Source organism: Seriola aureovittata, chromosome 21 (genome assembly GCF_021018895.1).
Source record: "Seriola aureovittata isolate HTS-2021-v1 ecotype China chromosome 21, ASM2101889v1, whole genome shotgun sequence".
Lineage (NCBI taxonomy): Eukaryota > Metazoa > Chordata > Actinopteri > Carangiformes > Carangidae > Seriola > Seriola aureovittata.
In genome coordinates this window covers 11,228,612-11,246,344 of record NC_079384.1, presented here as the reverse complement: position 1 = coordinate 11,246,344, position 17,733 = coordinate 11,228,612, and the positions used below count along the sequence as shown (strand labels likewise).

Sequence of the window (17,733 nt, the reverse complement as noted above, 5' to 3'; positions counted from 1 at the left end):
GGGACACTGCTGACCCTGCACTTCCACTTATGCTGTGATGGTGGGTGTTGGTATTTCAGGGGGGTTTTGCGAGGGTTGTGGCAAAGACAGAGAACAGGGCTCCATTGATGAGCAGTTTCAATATTTCCATCATAGTGTGTCTTTTTTTTTTTTATAAGGGTTTGAATATGTGCATTTGTTTCAAATCTTGCCCTGTGGTTTCTCTTTTTTATTTTTTATTGTTTGTCGTCCTGCTGTCTGATTTACATGATCTAAAATCGACCTCTCACTGAATTAGCCACAAGGGCTTTTTTATTCCCAGGAAAAAAAAGTTTTGTTCATTTTCTTCCCATAAAGTTAATATTTTGCACATAGTTTTAGCTATTGACTTTTACAAACGGCATCAGTTCAATCTTATAGTAAGTTCTCAGCCTTAGTTTGTCACAGAGACTGCAAAAAGCCGAAAGCCGAATGTCAGTGAAAACCACCTTGCCTTTTCATCTCTGTCGCTGGGCATAGAATCCCACTTCGCTGGCTGACAACACAACAGAAAGAAGTGTTGAGAAAGAGGAAAAACAATGGCACAAACAGTGTACAAGTTTGTGTTCAAGCCTTGGGACCCGTGTATCAAGACCCTGCTTGCGCTGAAGCTAACCAAGCTCTGGCCCCTCAAAAGAAACTATTGAACAGCCATACACCCTTCTAGCCTTTTCCTTACCCTTCTTGGCCCTTTTTTTTCTCTGTCTACCTTCTTCTTACCTCTTTGGTTCTTTTCTTGTGGGAAGTCTCTTAGAGCGGCAGTGACCATAGATACCAGGGGGAAAAAAACAGTAAGAAAACCCACATCGCTCAACTAGATCATTAATATTTGATGGACTGTTCCTCCATGAATTTCCCATAGCATTCCATAGTGGGCTTGTGATGTGCAGAATGCAAGGATACAGATGGACATTATTCAAAGAACTTGATGCAGCATCAGGACCACTGTGACCAGCTGGATCAGCTCAACCTCAAAAATGTGTGTGTTTATCAGCCTTCCAGAGTCAGAAATCCTTTGATGTTATTGTGTCATTAAGCACATTTGACACTGTTTTATAAATAGACTTACCTTTAAATTCCCTTCTGAATAATCATGTTAACATGCTCCAGATTAACTCCCACCTTCCATATCTATGTCAAGCACTATGGATCCTCTTGAGATCTCACAACTGGTTTCTGCAAATATGGATTGGCTCTTGCATTTCCAAAAGTCCCAGAGCAGCCCAGATGCCCCTTGACTTTTGAACTATGGTTCACAGGAAAGCAGAGGTGAACCAGCAATCTGCATCTCTCATGGTGCCTCACGCCCACGCTGCTGAGAAAGAGAGAGAGAGAGAGAGAGAGAGCCACATGAGTTTATGTCTAGCAGTGGAAGGAAAAAGAAATAAATTGAAGGAGAATTCTGAGTTGATTAACTCAGGCTGTCATCGTCGACCCTCAAAGTTCCTTCCTTCTTCTCTTTCTGCTACCCCCTATCTTTTCCCATTTTCTCGCTTCTTCACTCAGTCTTCCTTTTTTCTTTTTCTGAGCTTTTGCAGAAGGCTGACCCTGCATGGCTGCAGGCCTTGATTAGCAGGGCTTCAGAGCCCAGAGCCTATTGATCGGGCCTCCGGAGCACTAAGCAAATGTGGCTGGAGCAACAAGTCAATAACGCTGTTACTGCAACAATCCCCGTCACACTGGTGGCTTCCCCCACACACTCCGAGTGGTTATTTTTCACGGGTTGGGGAAAGAAGGGAGATTTAGTGGTGAAAAGGCAATCATGAGCGAATCAGTGTCACTCAAAGCACTTGCTCTGTATCTTTTTTCCGTCTCAAACCACATCTTCTCTTCATTCTGAACATCTAATTTAACATGATTTAACTGGTGATTTGTTCCATGTAGAAGACAAGTTCATTCTAAACCATTACCTAACTTCCCTTTCTCATCTCTCCCAGCCTGATCCCTCCTCTCTGTCTCTCTCTTGGGCTGTCTCAGCTTAGACACAGGGACTAGGGAAGTTAGTCTGCAAATTTAATGGAACAGCATGGATTATTTAGACTGACTAAAGCTTCTCTTGTAGTGTCAAATGGGGGGTTGTGGGATGACATTATACCCCTACATTCTCTCTCTTCCCCAGTCTCCTGCTCTCTTGCTCTTCCTTTCTGCTCAGCCTACCTGATGGATAAAGTGATCTGCACCTGCAATGTCCAAACACGGTGGACCTGATGGTTTACATAATCCTTAATCGCTCTGTGTTATTTCACACCAGATTGCCAGACACTCTTATAGTTTTCACACATTTTACCCGACACTCCCTTGATGCAGACACACACATGTGCAAAAAGTGCTCTTACACAATCTTTGACACACATGAATGTATAGTCTGACACTGTGAACCTTGGTTGGCTGAGTCCTTTCATACCTGCAGGACAGAGCAAGGGGTAAAGGTGGCCTGATGGTCATGAGGTCAAGTTCAAGACATGGTTTCTCTTCTCTTGCTTGCCTGTGGCCCTAACATGAAATCCAAGCTTGGTTAGTCTGCATTCTGTCCACACTGACATGCAAACGCAACCTTTAACCTCTGGATACCAACACAGGAAACAAGTGTTAGCTACTTCCTTTATGGTTGGACTTTCTGCTGTCCAGAATAACTGAGCTGTGGTTGATTGAAACCAAGTTAACAACTCCAGATGAAGGGAGGTCAGCCTTCCACTTTATTACTAACTTCACTAGTTTTGGAAGTCTGTTGCTGACATATCCCTGATGGCAACAACTTCATGTTCAAGTATTCAAGTTTCTATACCATACACTCAAAGTTTGTGTTTTAAGAAGTGTTTGAAGTGACCTTTTTTTGACCCGATAGAGCAGTCAGTTGTCCAGACAGTATTTACACAACTCGCAGGTTCTTAGCTTGGAAGAGTGGAAAAAAGGAAGAAGTTAATGTCTCTTCTTCGTGGAAGGGAAATATTGCAACATCATCCGTATCTGGAGACACACAGGATGCAAAACTAAAACCACACGGGACTTGAAGCAAATATTTGGAGAGCTGACTTAAAATGGCAAACAAACAGCATGCGGAGGAGCTTCCTTACCAGTTAATAAAAAGACTCAGACATAAACACTAATATCCTCATGTCTTCTTTGTCGTGGAATCCTAAACAGACGTCTTTTTAAGGCCCAAAGAGTTTAAAGCATTTATCTGATAAATGGTTTTTGTTTTGAGCAGAAAGCAGAAAGCATTAAGGCACCTCATGAAATGAAACTGTTGGGACAAGTTCTTGTGAAGATAAGTGCTTTGATTCCAACTTGTATAAAAAAAAATTAAACTATTAACTCTATGAGCGACAAGGCTTGATAAGGAAATAGATGTACTGTTTCCTAACTATCATAACTTTTAATTTACTGTTAAACTCTGGAAAAAAAAAAAAGTTAAAAATTCAGGTGAGACTGCTTTTATATTGTGAGTCTAAACATTTCATCAGTACGCCTGGAGATGTTAGGTCAAATTTCACAATAATGGAGTTGGTGTTAGGTGTCAGACTTTGGATCTCCCTTCTTCCCTGACATGAACTCAGCAAAAAACATCATAGTTAGTGTATTTCTGTAAAAGTAACAATAATAAAAAAGACACACTGTAAGGCTATGTTTAAAAAAAAAAAAAAAAAAAAAGCTTTGCTATTATTAAATTATGAGCCATTATGTGATGCTGTAGCGGTCTCTTTTTCTCCCTTTCTGTGTTGTACCAGTAACAAAGTGTGCAGATGCCATGAACCATCGCCTCAGGTGTCCTTTGCTCCCTGACCATCCCAGTCCACCACCACCCCCCCCCCCTTTCCTTCTCTTTCTCTCATGAAAGTGAGCAGTAGTGCACACAAATGATTTATGTGCTTTAATGAGATTTCAATACTGAACAAACAATAAAAATTTATGGACATCATAGTTTTGGAGGCCTGCAGCTCTAATGGCTAATGTTACGCCCTTTTTCACCAGGGCCAGTAATCGGATCTGCAGCTGGCCCCTGGCCCTCGCAGAATGTATAGCAAGGGGGATTTCGTGTTTTGGGAAAATCTTAGCAGAAAGGAGAAGTGGTGAGGAATGTCAGCTATCAGGATGTGGGAATATTGCATCGATGTATTCTGTGTTCCCCAAATGAAGTTGTAGTCAAATAAAGAGGGCATCAGTTATATTTTTGTATCTACACAGTTAGAGTCCAGATATAGAGCGAGTCAGTCAGCAAACTCGGCAACAAACACTGAGCATAAATTTGTTTGTTCACACAAGTAATGGATATGGATTTCCTTTCCATCCCCGGCCAACTTGACAATGACCATAACAGAGTTGCAAAGGGAACTTCATCCCACAGTTTACCTCACATCCATCAACAAAATCCTGCTCCTTTGTGTATAATTACAATATTCTCCAGCACAGAACCTGTAGCATGCAGCATTTTAGCATCACTGGTAATTGTAGTTATTTGTTCCATGTCCAACCACCTCGTATGAAAGCCCTGTCTTTCCAATCTTGTTTTTGGAATTGGCACAGTTATAAGGAGCATTATTCCTTATTAGTGAAATATTCAGATCATCTAATTTCTTTAACTGATTTTTTTTTTCTGTTGTTAGATTCAAAGCATTGAAACCCAGAATACAAGTATACAGCACCTGATGTGATTACAAAGGACTTGGCTTAGGTTGTTCATCAACTTACATTGACAGTTATAAATATGGGCTGTTGACATGCTCCTGTAGACTGTAAACTAGTGAGGTGATAAGCACATAGGGCAAACACCGGGAAAAAAAAGAAAAAACATGTATCAACACAGCCCTCCAGCAAGAGTGAGAGAAGGAGAAGCAGGAGATGAGAAAAAAAAATGAAAAGGTGAGTGAAATATAAGCAATGAACAGAATGAATCGACTGAATGTATGAATAAGGGGACAGAAAGTGGACACACAGGAGGATAGAGACAGAGAGGGAAGACGTGGAGGTGGGGGGGATTCAGGCAGGGGAATGGTCTGTGTATGAACGGAGCACAGAAAGCCACCTGTACATCACACCGGGATGAGGAGAAGCTGCAGCAGCTACCTGAAATTGCTGCCGGCAAGAAAAAGTTCTTAAAAATTCCAGACACACTAGCAATGTATTCTCTCTTTCTCTTTCTCCTTCACCCACTCTGCCTATTTTCCATTTCCCTCTCCATCTCCTTTTCTCTCTGTCCCTCTTTTCATCCACTTTTGCATATACACCCTCTCCTCCCACGCTGAATTTCCTCCTCCTTCCCACCTCCCTCCTTCCTACTCAGTCCTCTGCCCGCCCTTCCTTCCTCTTTCAATACTTTTCCGGGAAAGAGCTGGGTCCCAGTCTAGGCTGCTGCTTGCCGGGGTAGCCGCCAAATAAAAAATGGATGAACTTGTAGAACCCTGGTGCTCTTCTCCTGCATCAAGTTGGTGGAAAGAGAGAGAGAGAGAGAGAGAGAGAGAGAATCAGGCTGACATGAAAGACCACGTCCTCCAAGTAAAAACCTGTCCATCTTTTATGTCAGTTTTCTCTCTTTTGTCAATACAGGTCAGAAAAAGGTCTGTGACTCTTTTGGGGATCAATAATCTCAGCAAAAAAAAAAACACTAGGGAACTTGTTAGATTAAAAATAAATGAAAAGAACCTTTCAATAAGGAGATGAGTTTTATATTTTGTTAAAGTAAAAGCTTTGTCAAAGCAATTCAAATGTGTCCAATGTGTGGGTATATGTTAGAACATACAGTCCCCCTTTTAGTGGCGTTATAGCAAAATGAACTTGCGAGGCAGATGGATTTCTCGCGAGCAAAAAATCCATCTTGTCAGACTACAAGCTATTCACTTGTAGCCGCACCGCAGTGGTTCGGACCGGTCCGCATCCTTTGTGGGAAGAACTACTGACAGCTACGGACGTGTCTTCGATGTGGCGACAGCGAGAAGTGACTGTTAATCAACAGCAATGGTGTTCCTGCTTTTTTCTGTGTAATATCATTTCAATATGATATAATTTTGGTTGCACATTTGGGGCTGTAGTAAATTGTGATATTTTATTTTACCAAATAAATAATAATAATGATAATAAAAAAAAGGCTCTTTTACTCCAGTGTTACAAATATGGCAGACGTAAACAAACCTTTAACTAAATTTTACCACAGTTTTTGTCAGTGTATTAAAAGACCTGTCAATCAAGTGTCAGTCATAAAAGTCATATATACTCATCGAAGGCTCCTGTCTTGTTGTTTTGTTTCCATTTTTGGTCAGGAGTCAACATTTTTCTCTTTACAATCAGATCACAGACAGTGCCTTTATGCAATAGAGATAAGATAACATGAAGGGAAAACATGTATCTACATACTACGCTATTGCACGGAGTTAATAATGGACTATTTATCTTCAGTTCACAGTGAGTGTTGAGGTGCGAGTGCTTTCCTAAATATTGTTTTTCTTTGGGGAATTACATGATGTTGAGGACTTCTTTAAATAATTACAGTTAACAGCTTGCAATTATAGACCCACTCCAGCTGTGTGTGTGTGTGTGTGTGTGTGTGTGTGTGTGTGTGTGTGTGTGTGTGTGTGTGTGTGTGTGTGTGTGTGTGTGTGTGTGTGTGTGTGTGTGTGTGTGTGTGTGTGTTTGTGTTTGTGTTTGTGTGTGTGTGTGTAAAAAAAAAAAAAGTCATCATTTATCTTGAACACACCCTTGGGGGCAATAGGCAGATCATACGTGGTGGGATCAGATCTCTCCAACAAACAGGTCAATTCATTATCGCTGCAGAGCAACATGAACCCGATCTGATTGTTGAGGATTGTTCTGCCTCGTTCTCCCTTGTTTCATTCACTTGACTGAGGCGTCGCACGTTTCTCACCTTTCTTCACTCAAACTGGATTGATCGCAGGCCCATCTCCACTCTTTATTTGTCGTGTGTGTGTGTATGTGGCTAGTGGGTGTGAGCCCAGACCAATACGTGTCTGTGTGTGTGTGAGTGAGCGTGCACATGTGCTTCCACAATGAAACATTTATATGTATTAGTTTGTGATAACAAGTCGATGCATTAGTTAGGACTTACCCCCACCAACGTTCCACCTTCGTGTCCATCACTCAAACCATTTGTGAACACATTGATCCTTCCCTCCCTCCCCCTCTCCCCCCTCCCCTCCTTCTCTCCCATGCTGTATATTCCCAGGGTTTGGAGGGAGGAGAGCCAGAATGGCTCAGACAGCCATTGATTTTTATTTTATTGGTCTACTAGTGGAAAGAGGAGGAATAGGGGAGGGCCTGAGAGATGCAACTCTGCTGCTAAGTTTGTTCTTAGTTGAGAACGTGTGTGCGCGTGTGCATGTGTGTGTGTCTGTGTGTGTGTCTTTAGGTGGGTTGGGCCTATCTGCTTATGTTTGTCTGACTGAGACTGTTTTTGTTTTGGGGTAGGGGGTGTTATCTGTCTGTCTGAGAGGTGTGTATATGTCTGTGTGTGTATGTCCAGCCACCTCTGAGAGCCATCAAAAGCTCTGTGTGTGTTTGTGTACATGTATGTTAGTGTGTGTCAGTGTGTCTGTGTGCCCACCCTCTTGTGTGTTCTGTGGGCACGTGTGTGTGTGTGTGTGTGTGTGTGTGTGTGTGTGTGTGTGTGTGTGTGTGTGTGTGTGTGTGTGTGTGTGTGTGTGTGTGTGTGTGTGTGTGTGTCATTGAAGGGACCAGGGAATCTGGGGCACTGATGGAGCTGGCACTAGGGACCTGGACCCCAACACACAACCACACACACACACACACACACACACACACACACACAGCTGAGGTGTATCCCGGTGCTCATTAGAGCTGGTAATAAGGCTGTGCTGCTGGAAGAGGAGGGAAAAAACAGGGAAAGGAAGAGAGGGAGGGAGGAAGAGGGTGGGAAGGGAGAGAAAGAAAAAAAAAACTTGAGATTTTAAATTTTAATAACACTGGTACAATTTTGTAAATCTTTCCTGACAGAAAAGTCCTCATTATTTTCATCTGTCTCCAAGGAGCCTCCCCTCCAGCTCTGCCTCCCTGGGTAAACGGACTTCTCTCTCTCCCTTCCTCACTTTCCCTTCCTCTCTCTCTCTCCCTCTCTCTCTTTCTCTCTCTGTCTTTCGTTCCTCACTCTCCCTCTGTTTCTCTCCACCTCTCTATTTCTGTCTCTCCACTCTTTCTCTCTTGTTTTTACTCAGCTCCTTTATTGTCCATTTCCGTCCTTCCTGCTTGCTTTATTTTTTGCTCTCCTTTGCACTCATCATTTCGACAATGTTCTCTCTCTCTCTCACACTGTCTCTCTCTCTCTCTCTCTAACATTGGTGCTGTATATCTGTGTATTTCCGTCTAGTAAGGTGTTAGCTGACTGGCTATGCCTGCGATGAAGGAACATCAGGAGCCAATAGAACAGCCAGTATTATATGCTCTTATTGGCTGGCGTTTCAGTTACAGTTACTGTTGGTTTGTCTTCATGTGAGTTTTTTTTTTTGTAGTGGTGGGGCACTGACAGAGAAAATACTTGGGGATAATGGTATCATAGTAGGGAGCGGGGTAAAGGTAAGCCTTCTCAAACTCAGTGTGTGTAGGAGTGTGTATATGTGGGTCAGCATGTACATCTGCACCCTTGTACATGCACTGTGTGCATCGCTCACACATCCCCGAACTCTCCACACACACATACACACCCACACACACACCCTTCTCACCCCCCACCTCTATGTCAAGTGTCAAAGCTGGAGGATGGATCCGGTTTGATAAGTTCTGTTCTGTCTGGCCACGTGTCAGGACGGGATCAACCATACGGCAGAAGAAAAGCATGTTCTTCACTCTCCTACCTCCCAATTTTGGGGATTTTTTTTTTTTTGGGGGGGGCAGGTGTTCTATATTTGTGGGGTAAGTTTTATTTTAGCTGCCCCTGTTCTGTGAGGAATTTAAATGGAAACTGAAATGACTTACTGTAGAAGCTCATTTGACTGGAGCGCTTATAGTAAAGTGCTTTGCTCGATACAGAACACAAATCTGTAGATTAAATCTACAAGTGACATTATGCAGATGAGGCGTTCAGAGGATTATGAAAATGATCTGTCCTCTGGGATTTTTTTTTCTTTTTTCTTTTTATAGCCACCAGTTGTTATGAGTGACCAAATGGAAAAATAGCAAAATAGCTGTATGACTTGTCAGCTTTTTTCTCTGTTGTACACCGAGTATTTGTTTGTGAAACGTTGCGCAATTGTGATTCTAATAGTGAAGCCTGTAACGTAACATAACTAGTGACTTAATAGCCGTCTCAGCTCTGTTGTTGTTAAAGGAGAGTGAGGAAAAGACTGTTTACATTCACAGATCCTTTTTAAAAATGGATTTTAGTGAATTATGACTGAACCCCCCCCCCTTCCACTAACTCCTCCCAGCCTGTCTTGCTATATCCATGTGTGTGTGTGTGTGTCTGCGTCTGCGAGCCAAGTCCTCTGGTCAAAGGTGGCCCTTGGCTCATAAACTTCACAAGATCTTGTGGTTCGACTTGAATTATTGCGAGCATTAGAAAAGAGATGTGCGAGGTTCACGTTATTGGTTTCGGTTTTGACACTCAGTTTCTCAAAGTGAATTAAGTCACACAGCTGGTGAACTGAAGGCCATACTTAAAGTTTGAGTTGTGGCAAGATTGAATTTAACCTTCATTTATTTTGGAGAAATTAGTTGCTTCAGCAGCTTGACATGTTTGACTGGCCAGTGCTAAATTTGTATCAACCTTCTGTTTAAATGTTCACATTGCCACAAATAAGATTAGCTGCTTTACATTAAACTTCAAGGCATGTTTTGTTGGGTTGGTGTATAGAGAACCGGTTTAGGTCAAAATAAGTATTTTTTCAAATATGTGTCCCCTGAGTAAAAGTTCTTAAATCGCAGCACTGTCATATTCCTTACTGCTTTGAACATGTAAGTGTTTGAAGTTATTCAGTGTTGTTTGCTACCGAATCAGACTCCTTTTAATGAATGCAATTTTTATAGAATTGAACCCCCCCCCCGTTAGAACCCCGGCTCCTCATCCACGAGGCTAAACTAACTTCCTGTTCATTTTTCCACCCCCAGGCCTCGAGTCACCCTCCCTCTCTTTTTCCCCAGCTGAAAAATTAACAAACAACACAAAGCGCTCTGGATTCTCCCAACACACTCAGACACACATACACAAGCATCTCCTCTGGGTATTGGGCTGGGATAAATAATCATTCTAAATAATGAATGTCAATTAATAGGGGGAGATGTGGCCTTGCTAAGCATGCTCTGATGAGCGTTTCACTGGGATCTCCTCCCCAGATGGCTTCAGCCAATAATTTCAACCTCATCCAAACACCAGGATCAGGCTGTCCTATCAGCATCCTTAATACTGCTTCAATACTCACCACAACATAGACATGTGGGCATATGGCATATGCAGCAGGGTGTTTTTATTTTTATCACGGGTGAAACCTCAGCATGGCTTGCGTGTGTTGTATAAGACATGGTTTGCTGTACACAGTATGACACGCCATGTTAATGTATGCATTTATTCAAGGGTAAACTGTCTACTTATAAAGCAGTGCTACTTACAAACAGTAGTTGTAATGAGCTCTCTGGTGTTATCCAGTGAGAAGCAGTACAGTATGTCAGTGAAAGGACGAAGCGTCTTGTTCCTGGGAAGAAGTTCATGGTGTGTTAAAAGTGATTGGTTAAAGTTTTTACTGTATATCAGTGTCCTCTGAAAGCAGTGGGCATGGATATGTGGTTGGTTTGTATGTGCCTGGAGAGTCCTTTGTGCAAAGTAGACAAAAAAGCAGAGACATAGAAAATACAAAGACGTAAGCATGAAAGCGCTCCTGTGACACGTAGCGAAACTGCGTGGTTACACTTTTGTCGTTCTTTCTTCCATAGCCGTGGGCGTTAAACTAAGTGGCTAGCTGAGGCTACTGCAGGTGCTGCTGCTGGTGGACTGGACGAGCTTGTGAGCTCGACCGGTGCGTAAGGCTCAGACTTGGGCTTTGGAGGGTAGCAGGGTGACTGAGCAACCAGCCGGCCCCCCTCCCCGGTGATAAATGGCCACAGCATGGGCTATTCATCTCCTGCTTAGAGAGGTGGACAGTGCCCCCCCCGGCCTCTCCTCCACCCCTCCGCATGTCAGCAAATGTGATAATTCTCTCATTTGTCAGGAGCAGCGGAGGGTTCGGTGTGGTTTGTTTGTGTGTGTGTGTGTGTGTGTGTGTGTGTGTTTGTCTGTGTGCGTGTGAGAACACAAACTCTGGAGAATTTTTGGGGACACGCACACTAGATGAGAGATGAGTTGCTCACACTCCTGATGGTCTGAAAACTCTCCGGCACACGAGCACCCGTTCCCTCACTCCGGCCCTCCTTTCCCAGCTTTGTGTTTTTTTGGTTCAAAGCCCCCTCTTGTCAAGTTTACTTAGGTCACAGTGGGAAAATTTAAATGTGCAAAAGAGTGAGTCGTTTTATGGCAAATTCCATCAGTAATTCAGCGATTTTATTACCTCCAGGAAACTACTGAGCCACTTTTTCCACTTTATTGTGCAAATAAAGTTTTAGAGCCTGTCTGCAGTGTGCGTGTATGTTTGTGTGTCATGCTTGTTTATAAGTGTTTTGCTCTGTTTTGTATGTTCACATGTGTGTGCACGTCAGTATGAAATTTTTACAGAGGCTACGATTGTTTAGGCAAGTCTGAAATAATTTGTGCGGCATTTTAGACAGGAGCACGGCACAAATGCTTTGCAGTTTTGGAAATATTGTGTGTGTGTGTGTGTGTGCGTGCGTGCGTGCGTGCGTGCGTGCGCGCGCGTGTTTGTGTTTTATTATCCCATGCCAATGGTTGTGTACTAGTAAATACCATGTATTCAGACCTCATGGTAGCTATTAAACATGATAAACCTCCAGTTGATGGCTGTTCATTTAGTTTGCACATAAACATGTTACTGTTTTACGTGTTTTACTTTTCTCTGTAGACACAATATGACTTCTGTGAACCCTGCCTGATGTCTCTCTCTCTCTCTCTCTCTCTCTCTCTCTGCAGGATCATCCAGAATCGAATCCTGGTCTTCATCCTTGGAGCCATCATTCTTCTCACCATCATCCTGGCCATCTATTTCAATCTGCGAGGCCACTGATCTCCCCTCTACACACACATCCGCACCCCCCCCCCCACCCCAAACCCCTGACACAAATACAAACACACACACACGTGATTAATAGCGACAAAAGCGTTGTTCTGCTGTAATTAGGACAAATGGTCCCCATGAATCACTGTTTCCAAAGCCTGACAGGGAGCTTTTTTCCATCTCTTTCTCCTTTCCTGTTTGCTGTCTCCTTCTCTCTTTCTTTCCCTCTCTTACCTTTTTTTTTTCTCCACTTTGCTTCTTTCCTTTCTCTTTCTTTTCTTCTTTTTCTTTTCTCCTCTTCAGCTTTGTCCTCTCTCTGTCAGGCTTTCTCTTACATCTCCAGGGGCAAAAATGGGGGGAGATGTTTTTATGATAGCTAAAATTTTTCATGGTGTCATCCCCAGTCTGGTTTTGCAGCTCATCCTGTCCCCAGGTGAACAAGGCCTGGGGATTTTTTTTGTAACTCGAAGAAGATTCAGATATGTATATTATTTTTCTGTGATGGAGGTGGGTCAAGTGTTATTCAGGGTGGATGTGTGCACGCATGACAGACAGAGGGAAAGACAGATATGAGAGTGTTTTGCACATGTATGCACGTGCATGAGTGACGGTCATGGATTGGGGGACCCGCGCTGTGTTTTTTTATAAACACCAACAGTAGACACACATACTGTCGTGTGTGTGTGTGTGTGTGAGCTTCTGTAACTAAATGATTCAGCTGTTCTTCATGTAGCCCCCACACAGCACAGAGGACAGTGCCTTCAGATAAGATATTGCTGTTCACACTCCTTCTTTAAAAAGCTCGGCAGAGCCCAAAATAGACGAGTGGCGAAGCCTTGAGAAGAGGATGCACATGAAAAGGTTGAGGTCAGTTCAGTCAATCAAGGTGAAAGTTCATTTTTATTAAGAGGAAGCTGTTTATTTTGAGTTATAACATTGAAGAACAGATGTTAGAACATTTCAGGAGAGTTTGGAGACCAGTCAAAATAAATCAAATTTACTCTTAAAATGTTTTTAATACATAAAGGAACTGACCCCAATTCTTGACACATACATTAGAGAAAAACTAACTTTAATATCCCCATTTGGTAGAATTGCCCTGCACCTCCCAAACACCGATCTCCTCAGCTCATCCCCATGGACTTATTAACATAACTGTCATTGTGGAAAATTATAGGCATCATACTGTATGTACTAACATTTAAATCTACATCATGTATAGTGTTTTGCTCTCAATACAAGTGATTCTGTTACTATTTATTTATAAATGCATAAATGAGTTTTCAATTAAAGTTCCTGTGCTAGAACTGTATATTTTATGAAGTTTGTAGGTATTGAGAATTAACATTAACTTTTTTTTTTTTTTCTTCTTAATTTTGGGTGTTGAGTGATTAGACAAAAGCAGACTGCGCACCAGGACCAACGGAAATGTGTGGATTTCTAGTTTTGTGTCTTAAAGGTTTTGTTGTTTTTTTTTCCTGCTCTTATAAATGGATCTAACTTGTTTTAGAACTGGTACTTTTTGTTCTATATTTTCCTTGTCAAGTTCTGAAGACTGTGATGCAGTCCTTGTTTCTGTGTCTGCGCTGAGTGATGATGTGATACATTTGCAGGTGTTTGAAAAACGTGTGCATGAGTTTACTGCTGTTTAATTCTTCAGGGGAAAGCCATTCTTCAGGGGGTCTTGGAAAATCTAAATTTAAAGAGCATAGTTGGTGAATTTGTTAAGACACATGAAGCACGCTACAAACACACAAACACACACATACACACACACACAGGAGTGGAGTATTGAAGTGTGCATGTTTCTCCTGTGGTCGGTGTGGCGGTTCCTGGCGAGGACATTTGCTATTCTGTTTTAGGGCCACGGTCTTCATTTTCGAAGATACTATACCCCCCCACCTCCACCCCCACCCCAACCCCAACCCCCTCCACGCACACACACACACACACACATACCCCCTCCTACCGACCACCATTTCACAGGCCCTCACCAGCCGCAGCGCCACAGTCTGCTTCAAAGCCTCAAATTAATGGCCAACAAAATAGTGTGCCTCTGACCGTCCCATGCGGGGCGACCCACCAAGAGTTATCATTAAAGTCAAGGAATAATGAAAAAAGGAAGGAAGAAAAAAGGAGGGAGAAGGAAGTGAACATGGAATCATGGAGGTGGGGGGTAAGGGTTGGGGTGGGGGGGTGGGGGGGTTGAAATCCCTGGCAGTTTGACAAACCTCATCTGGTAATGACCCTCAGTGATTGTTTTTTCACCCAGTGCACAATGTGTGTGTATGTGTGCGCGCGCACGTGCAGCCTACCTACGTGACGACGTGTTCTCTTCTCGTCCTCTCTCCTTCTGTCTCTCTCTCTTTTCTCTCCCTCCCCATCCCTCTTTCTCCTCCCCCTTCTCTCTACCTCTCCTGCCACCTTTCTCCTCCTCCATGTCCTCCCCTCCTTCCCTCCCTCCCTGCCTGCCTGCCTCCCTCTCCCTCCCTCCCTCCCAGCCTGTCAGATGAGCGGAGCGGTAGGTAGCGAGTGAGCGGTGGAAAGCAGCGTGGCGGCGGCTTCTATTTGAAGTTGTAATGGTGTCAAAAAGTCAGGGCTGACTGACAGACGTCAGTCCCACAGGGCCTCATTAAAAACAGACCCACTTGACAAGGAAATAATTGAGCGCCGGCGACAACTCGGGGGCCCCTCCGCGTTTTTAGATGTTTTTATTTTCTTTTCATTATTAGCGCTGAGCTATTATGTTCATTAAGAAATGGCATTAAAACAAGTTTTTAAAAGCGGGGAGAGAGAGGGAGGGGCCGAGGGAAGGCAGGATGCATGGAGGTGGAGAGATAACGATTTGTTTAGAGCCCCCGTCCTGTTTTATTATTTAAACAGGAGCACTGTCATGTGATACCTTGGCAGACATCGGCTATCATCTGCCTCTCTTCCCTTCCCCCCTTTTTCTTCTTTTTTCCCTTTTACCCATCCTTCACTTTTCTCCCCAGCTTTTATCTTCTCCTTCTCTGTCCATCTCTCTCTTTCTCCACCTCTCCATCTTTCTCTCTCACTTCATCCCTTTCTTTTCTCTCCCCCTGAGCGGCGGGTGTCGTTGGAATATGAACTAGATTATTCATCAATGCCCCCATAATATCCCCCTCCACCCCCCCCACCCCCCCCCCCCCCCCCATTGGCTGATTTGGTTTTCGACAAGCGTCTCGCCGCAGAAGGCTGAGGATGAAAACTTGTCAAAAATAGGTTATATCTTATTCCAAGGGGCAACAATAGCAGCAGGTACAGACACCTTTTAATATTTAATTTAGACGGGTGTTAACCCTCCTTAAGTGACTGGAGCTGTGTCTTCCATACAGACACCAAGAGAGAAACACTAGGGGGGAGGAGGTGCGAGCAAAAGAGGAGAGCAATTAATTATTTGATGTCTGAAAAGTGATTTTGAAGCTCTCCCTGCCTTCTCCTGTTTGCCAGAAAAGGGATCGAGTCGTTGGGTGTCCCTGTTCATTCTCTAAACCAACCACGTCCTCAGCCTGGCTGTCCTGCGAGAACTGAAACATTTCCACTCGAATCACATTTAGATCCTTCGCTCGGCTGCGCCTTACTTGATACAGTAACGATAACACGAGTGATCATATAGGGATGGGTTTGGTCTCTTTATTTCATCAGCAGAAAATATTTTCCAGAGGAATTATCTTTTACCCCAAACAACTTGCGTCAGTCTGTCTGGCTAACATCCCTTGTGCCTGGCTCAGCAGTCATTCCTGTTCTCCCTGGTCCTTTCTAGAACGTTTACATAGAAGTTAAAAAAAAAAGAAGGTTCTTCAACAAGGAACCTCTGTGATGCACCACCATTACAAAAAGCCTGATGTTTGTCAGCCATTTAGGACGACAAGAGATTGTGACAAGCGTCGTTTGAGCTGTCTGTCCCTCGGTGAAGGGCGGGCCTTAAACGGGATAAACAGCTCCAGTGGTGGGAACACTACAGGAGGGTGGGCACTTCAGCTTCAGCTCCAGGAGTGTCCATGACGCTGCCACCCCCCACCCCCCACACCCACCCCCCGTCACACACATGCACATATTGAACGAGGCCCTGCAACAACAGCTACACAAGGAAAACCCACAATGGCACTGTTTGAGAACTACAATGAATCTTCTACTGTTTGATTCAGCACACATGGGCGCTGTTGCACGTATGGTGGACACCCCACCTCCCCCACCCCCCTCGATAAAAAGACATACACATGCTCTAGTGTACGGCTGTCAAAAGAGGAGCCATGTTCTCCCTTTGTACACGCCACCAGTCCTAGCAGAATGGCTTTCTTTCTCTCCCCCGGCCCTTTATCTGTCTTTTCTTTCGCACCCATCAGCGCTGTCGACCATTTTAATAGTGTTTGTGCTCACAAAGGAATGACAATGCCCCCCATTATTTGAGGAAGTCACAGGGGCTACAGCCATACATACATGGACCGTTTGTGTGTGCAGGATGTGTCCCCCTCTGTCGCTGAGATGGAACTGGGGTGCTCGGTTGTGAGGTTATGTTGAACTGTCTGTTTGCGCACGTATCTGTTTGTGTCTGTCCGTAATGTCCATTATGACTCTTTTTTTTTTCCTGTCGACCAGGATCTGCAGTACATTTTGTTCCCCTCAATTCAAGCAATCAGACTCTGAGCTGCTCCTAAAACTATAAATAATGACTTTCGTGATCTCTGTCAGTGTCGGTGTTGTTCAACATCTGTCATTAAAGCAGTTCTGAATCTCAGCAACCGAGACGCTGTGTCATAACTTGCGTTTCCTTCCTCTGGCCACCATGTGCTGTCATTGAACACACACAGAAAAAAAAAAAAGAAAATACTTGGGGGAGGTACCTGACTGTCTCCTCGGGAACAAGTGAGGAGGTAAAGCCATGAGCTGACATTTTTTGAACCTATAGCAGCGTCGTCTGCCTCCTTTTTGATTTTAAAGGCGCACCTAGCCTTTTGCAGAAGACATCCTAATACCATATCTCCATGCAGACTGCAGAAGCACAAAGAGCTGGGTCAGAGCTAGCTAGGCTGAGCCAGGCTAAACCACTTAGCGTACACGCACCCCTTCCTCCCCTTCATCTCCTTCCATCTCCATCTTACCTTCCATCTCTCTCCCTGTAGAATACTGCCACAGCCTTTGAACTGAAATTAACACCTTACCACTACAAAGACATACAGTTATAACCAGCGCTGTCATTTGCAGAATAATGAGGAGTGAGAGATGTGGAGCTGTTTTCAGTGGCAGATGCTTTTTTTTTTTTTTTTTTAAACATTTATTTGTTTGCCATTACTTGTGTGACCTTTGCCCTTTCAATTAAATTCCTCTCTATGTTATGCAAATGAATGTACAGTGTGCCCAAGTAGATGTTGAAGTTGGTCATTATGAATTTTTTAGGTTGCCGTTGAGTGTGTTTCTTCGTTAGATAATTCGAATGACACAAGCAAAAGGAGTGAGCAAATTCCTGACTGTCCATTTTAAAAGGTGGACGGAGGATAGAAAGAGACAAACGAGGAGAAAAGCAGGAGCGAGCGCGAAGGAGGTCAGGTTGCCTGCGAGGCACTCAGTGGCCTGG

At 43.7% G+C, this 17,733-nt stretch overlaps 1 protein-coding gene across 4 annotated transcripts in view; it reads left to right on the top strand.

Annotated features, from left to right (window-relative positions):
• Positions 1 to 16,896, top strand: part of vti1a (vesicle transport through interaction with t-SNAREs 1A) — a 115,539-nt gene extending 98,643 nt beyond the window's left edge. For all 4 annotated transcript variants that reach the window (XM_056365393.1, XM_056365392.1, XM_056365390.1 and 1 more), the window contains one exon: positions 12,053 to 16,896. Coding sequence is in view for 2 of the 4 variants with exons in the window: in XM_056365390.1 (XP_056221365.1) it covers positions 12,053 to 12,146 (94 nt within the window). In the remaining 2 variants the exon portion in view is untranslated. The remainder of the gene's footprint in view (positions 1 to 12,052) is intronic.
• The last annotated feature ends 837 nt before the right edge of the window (positions 16,897 to 17,733 follow it).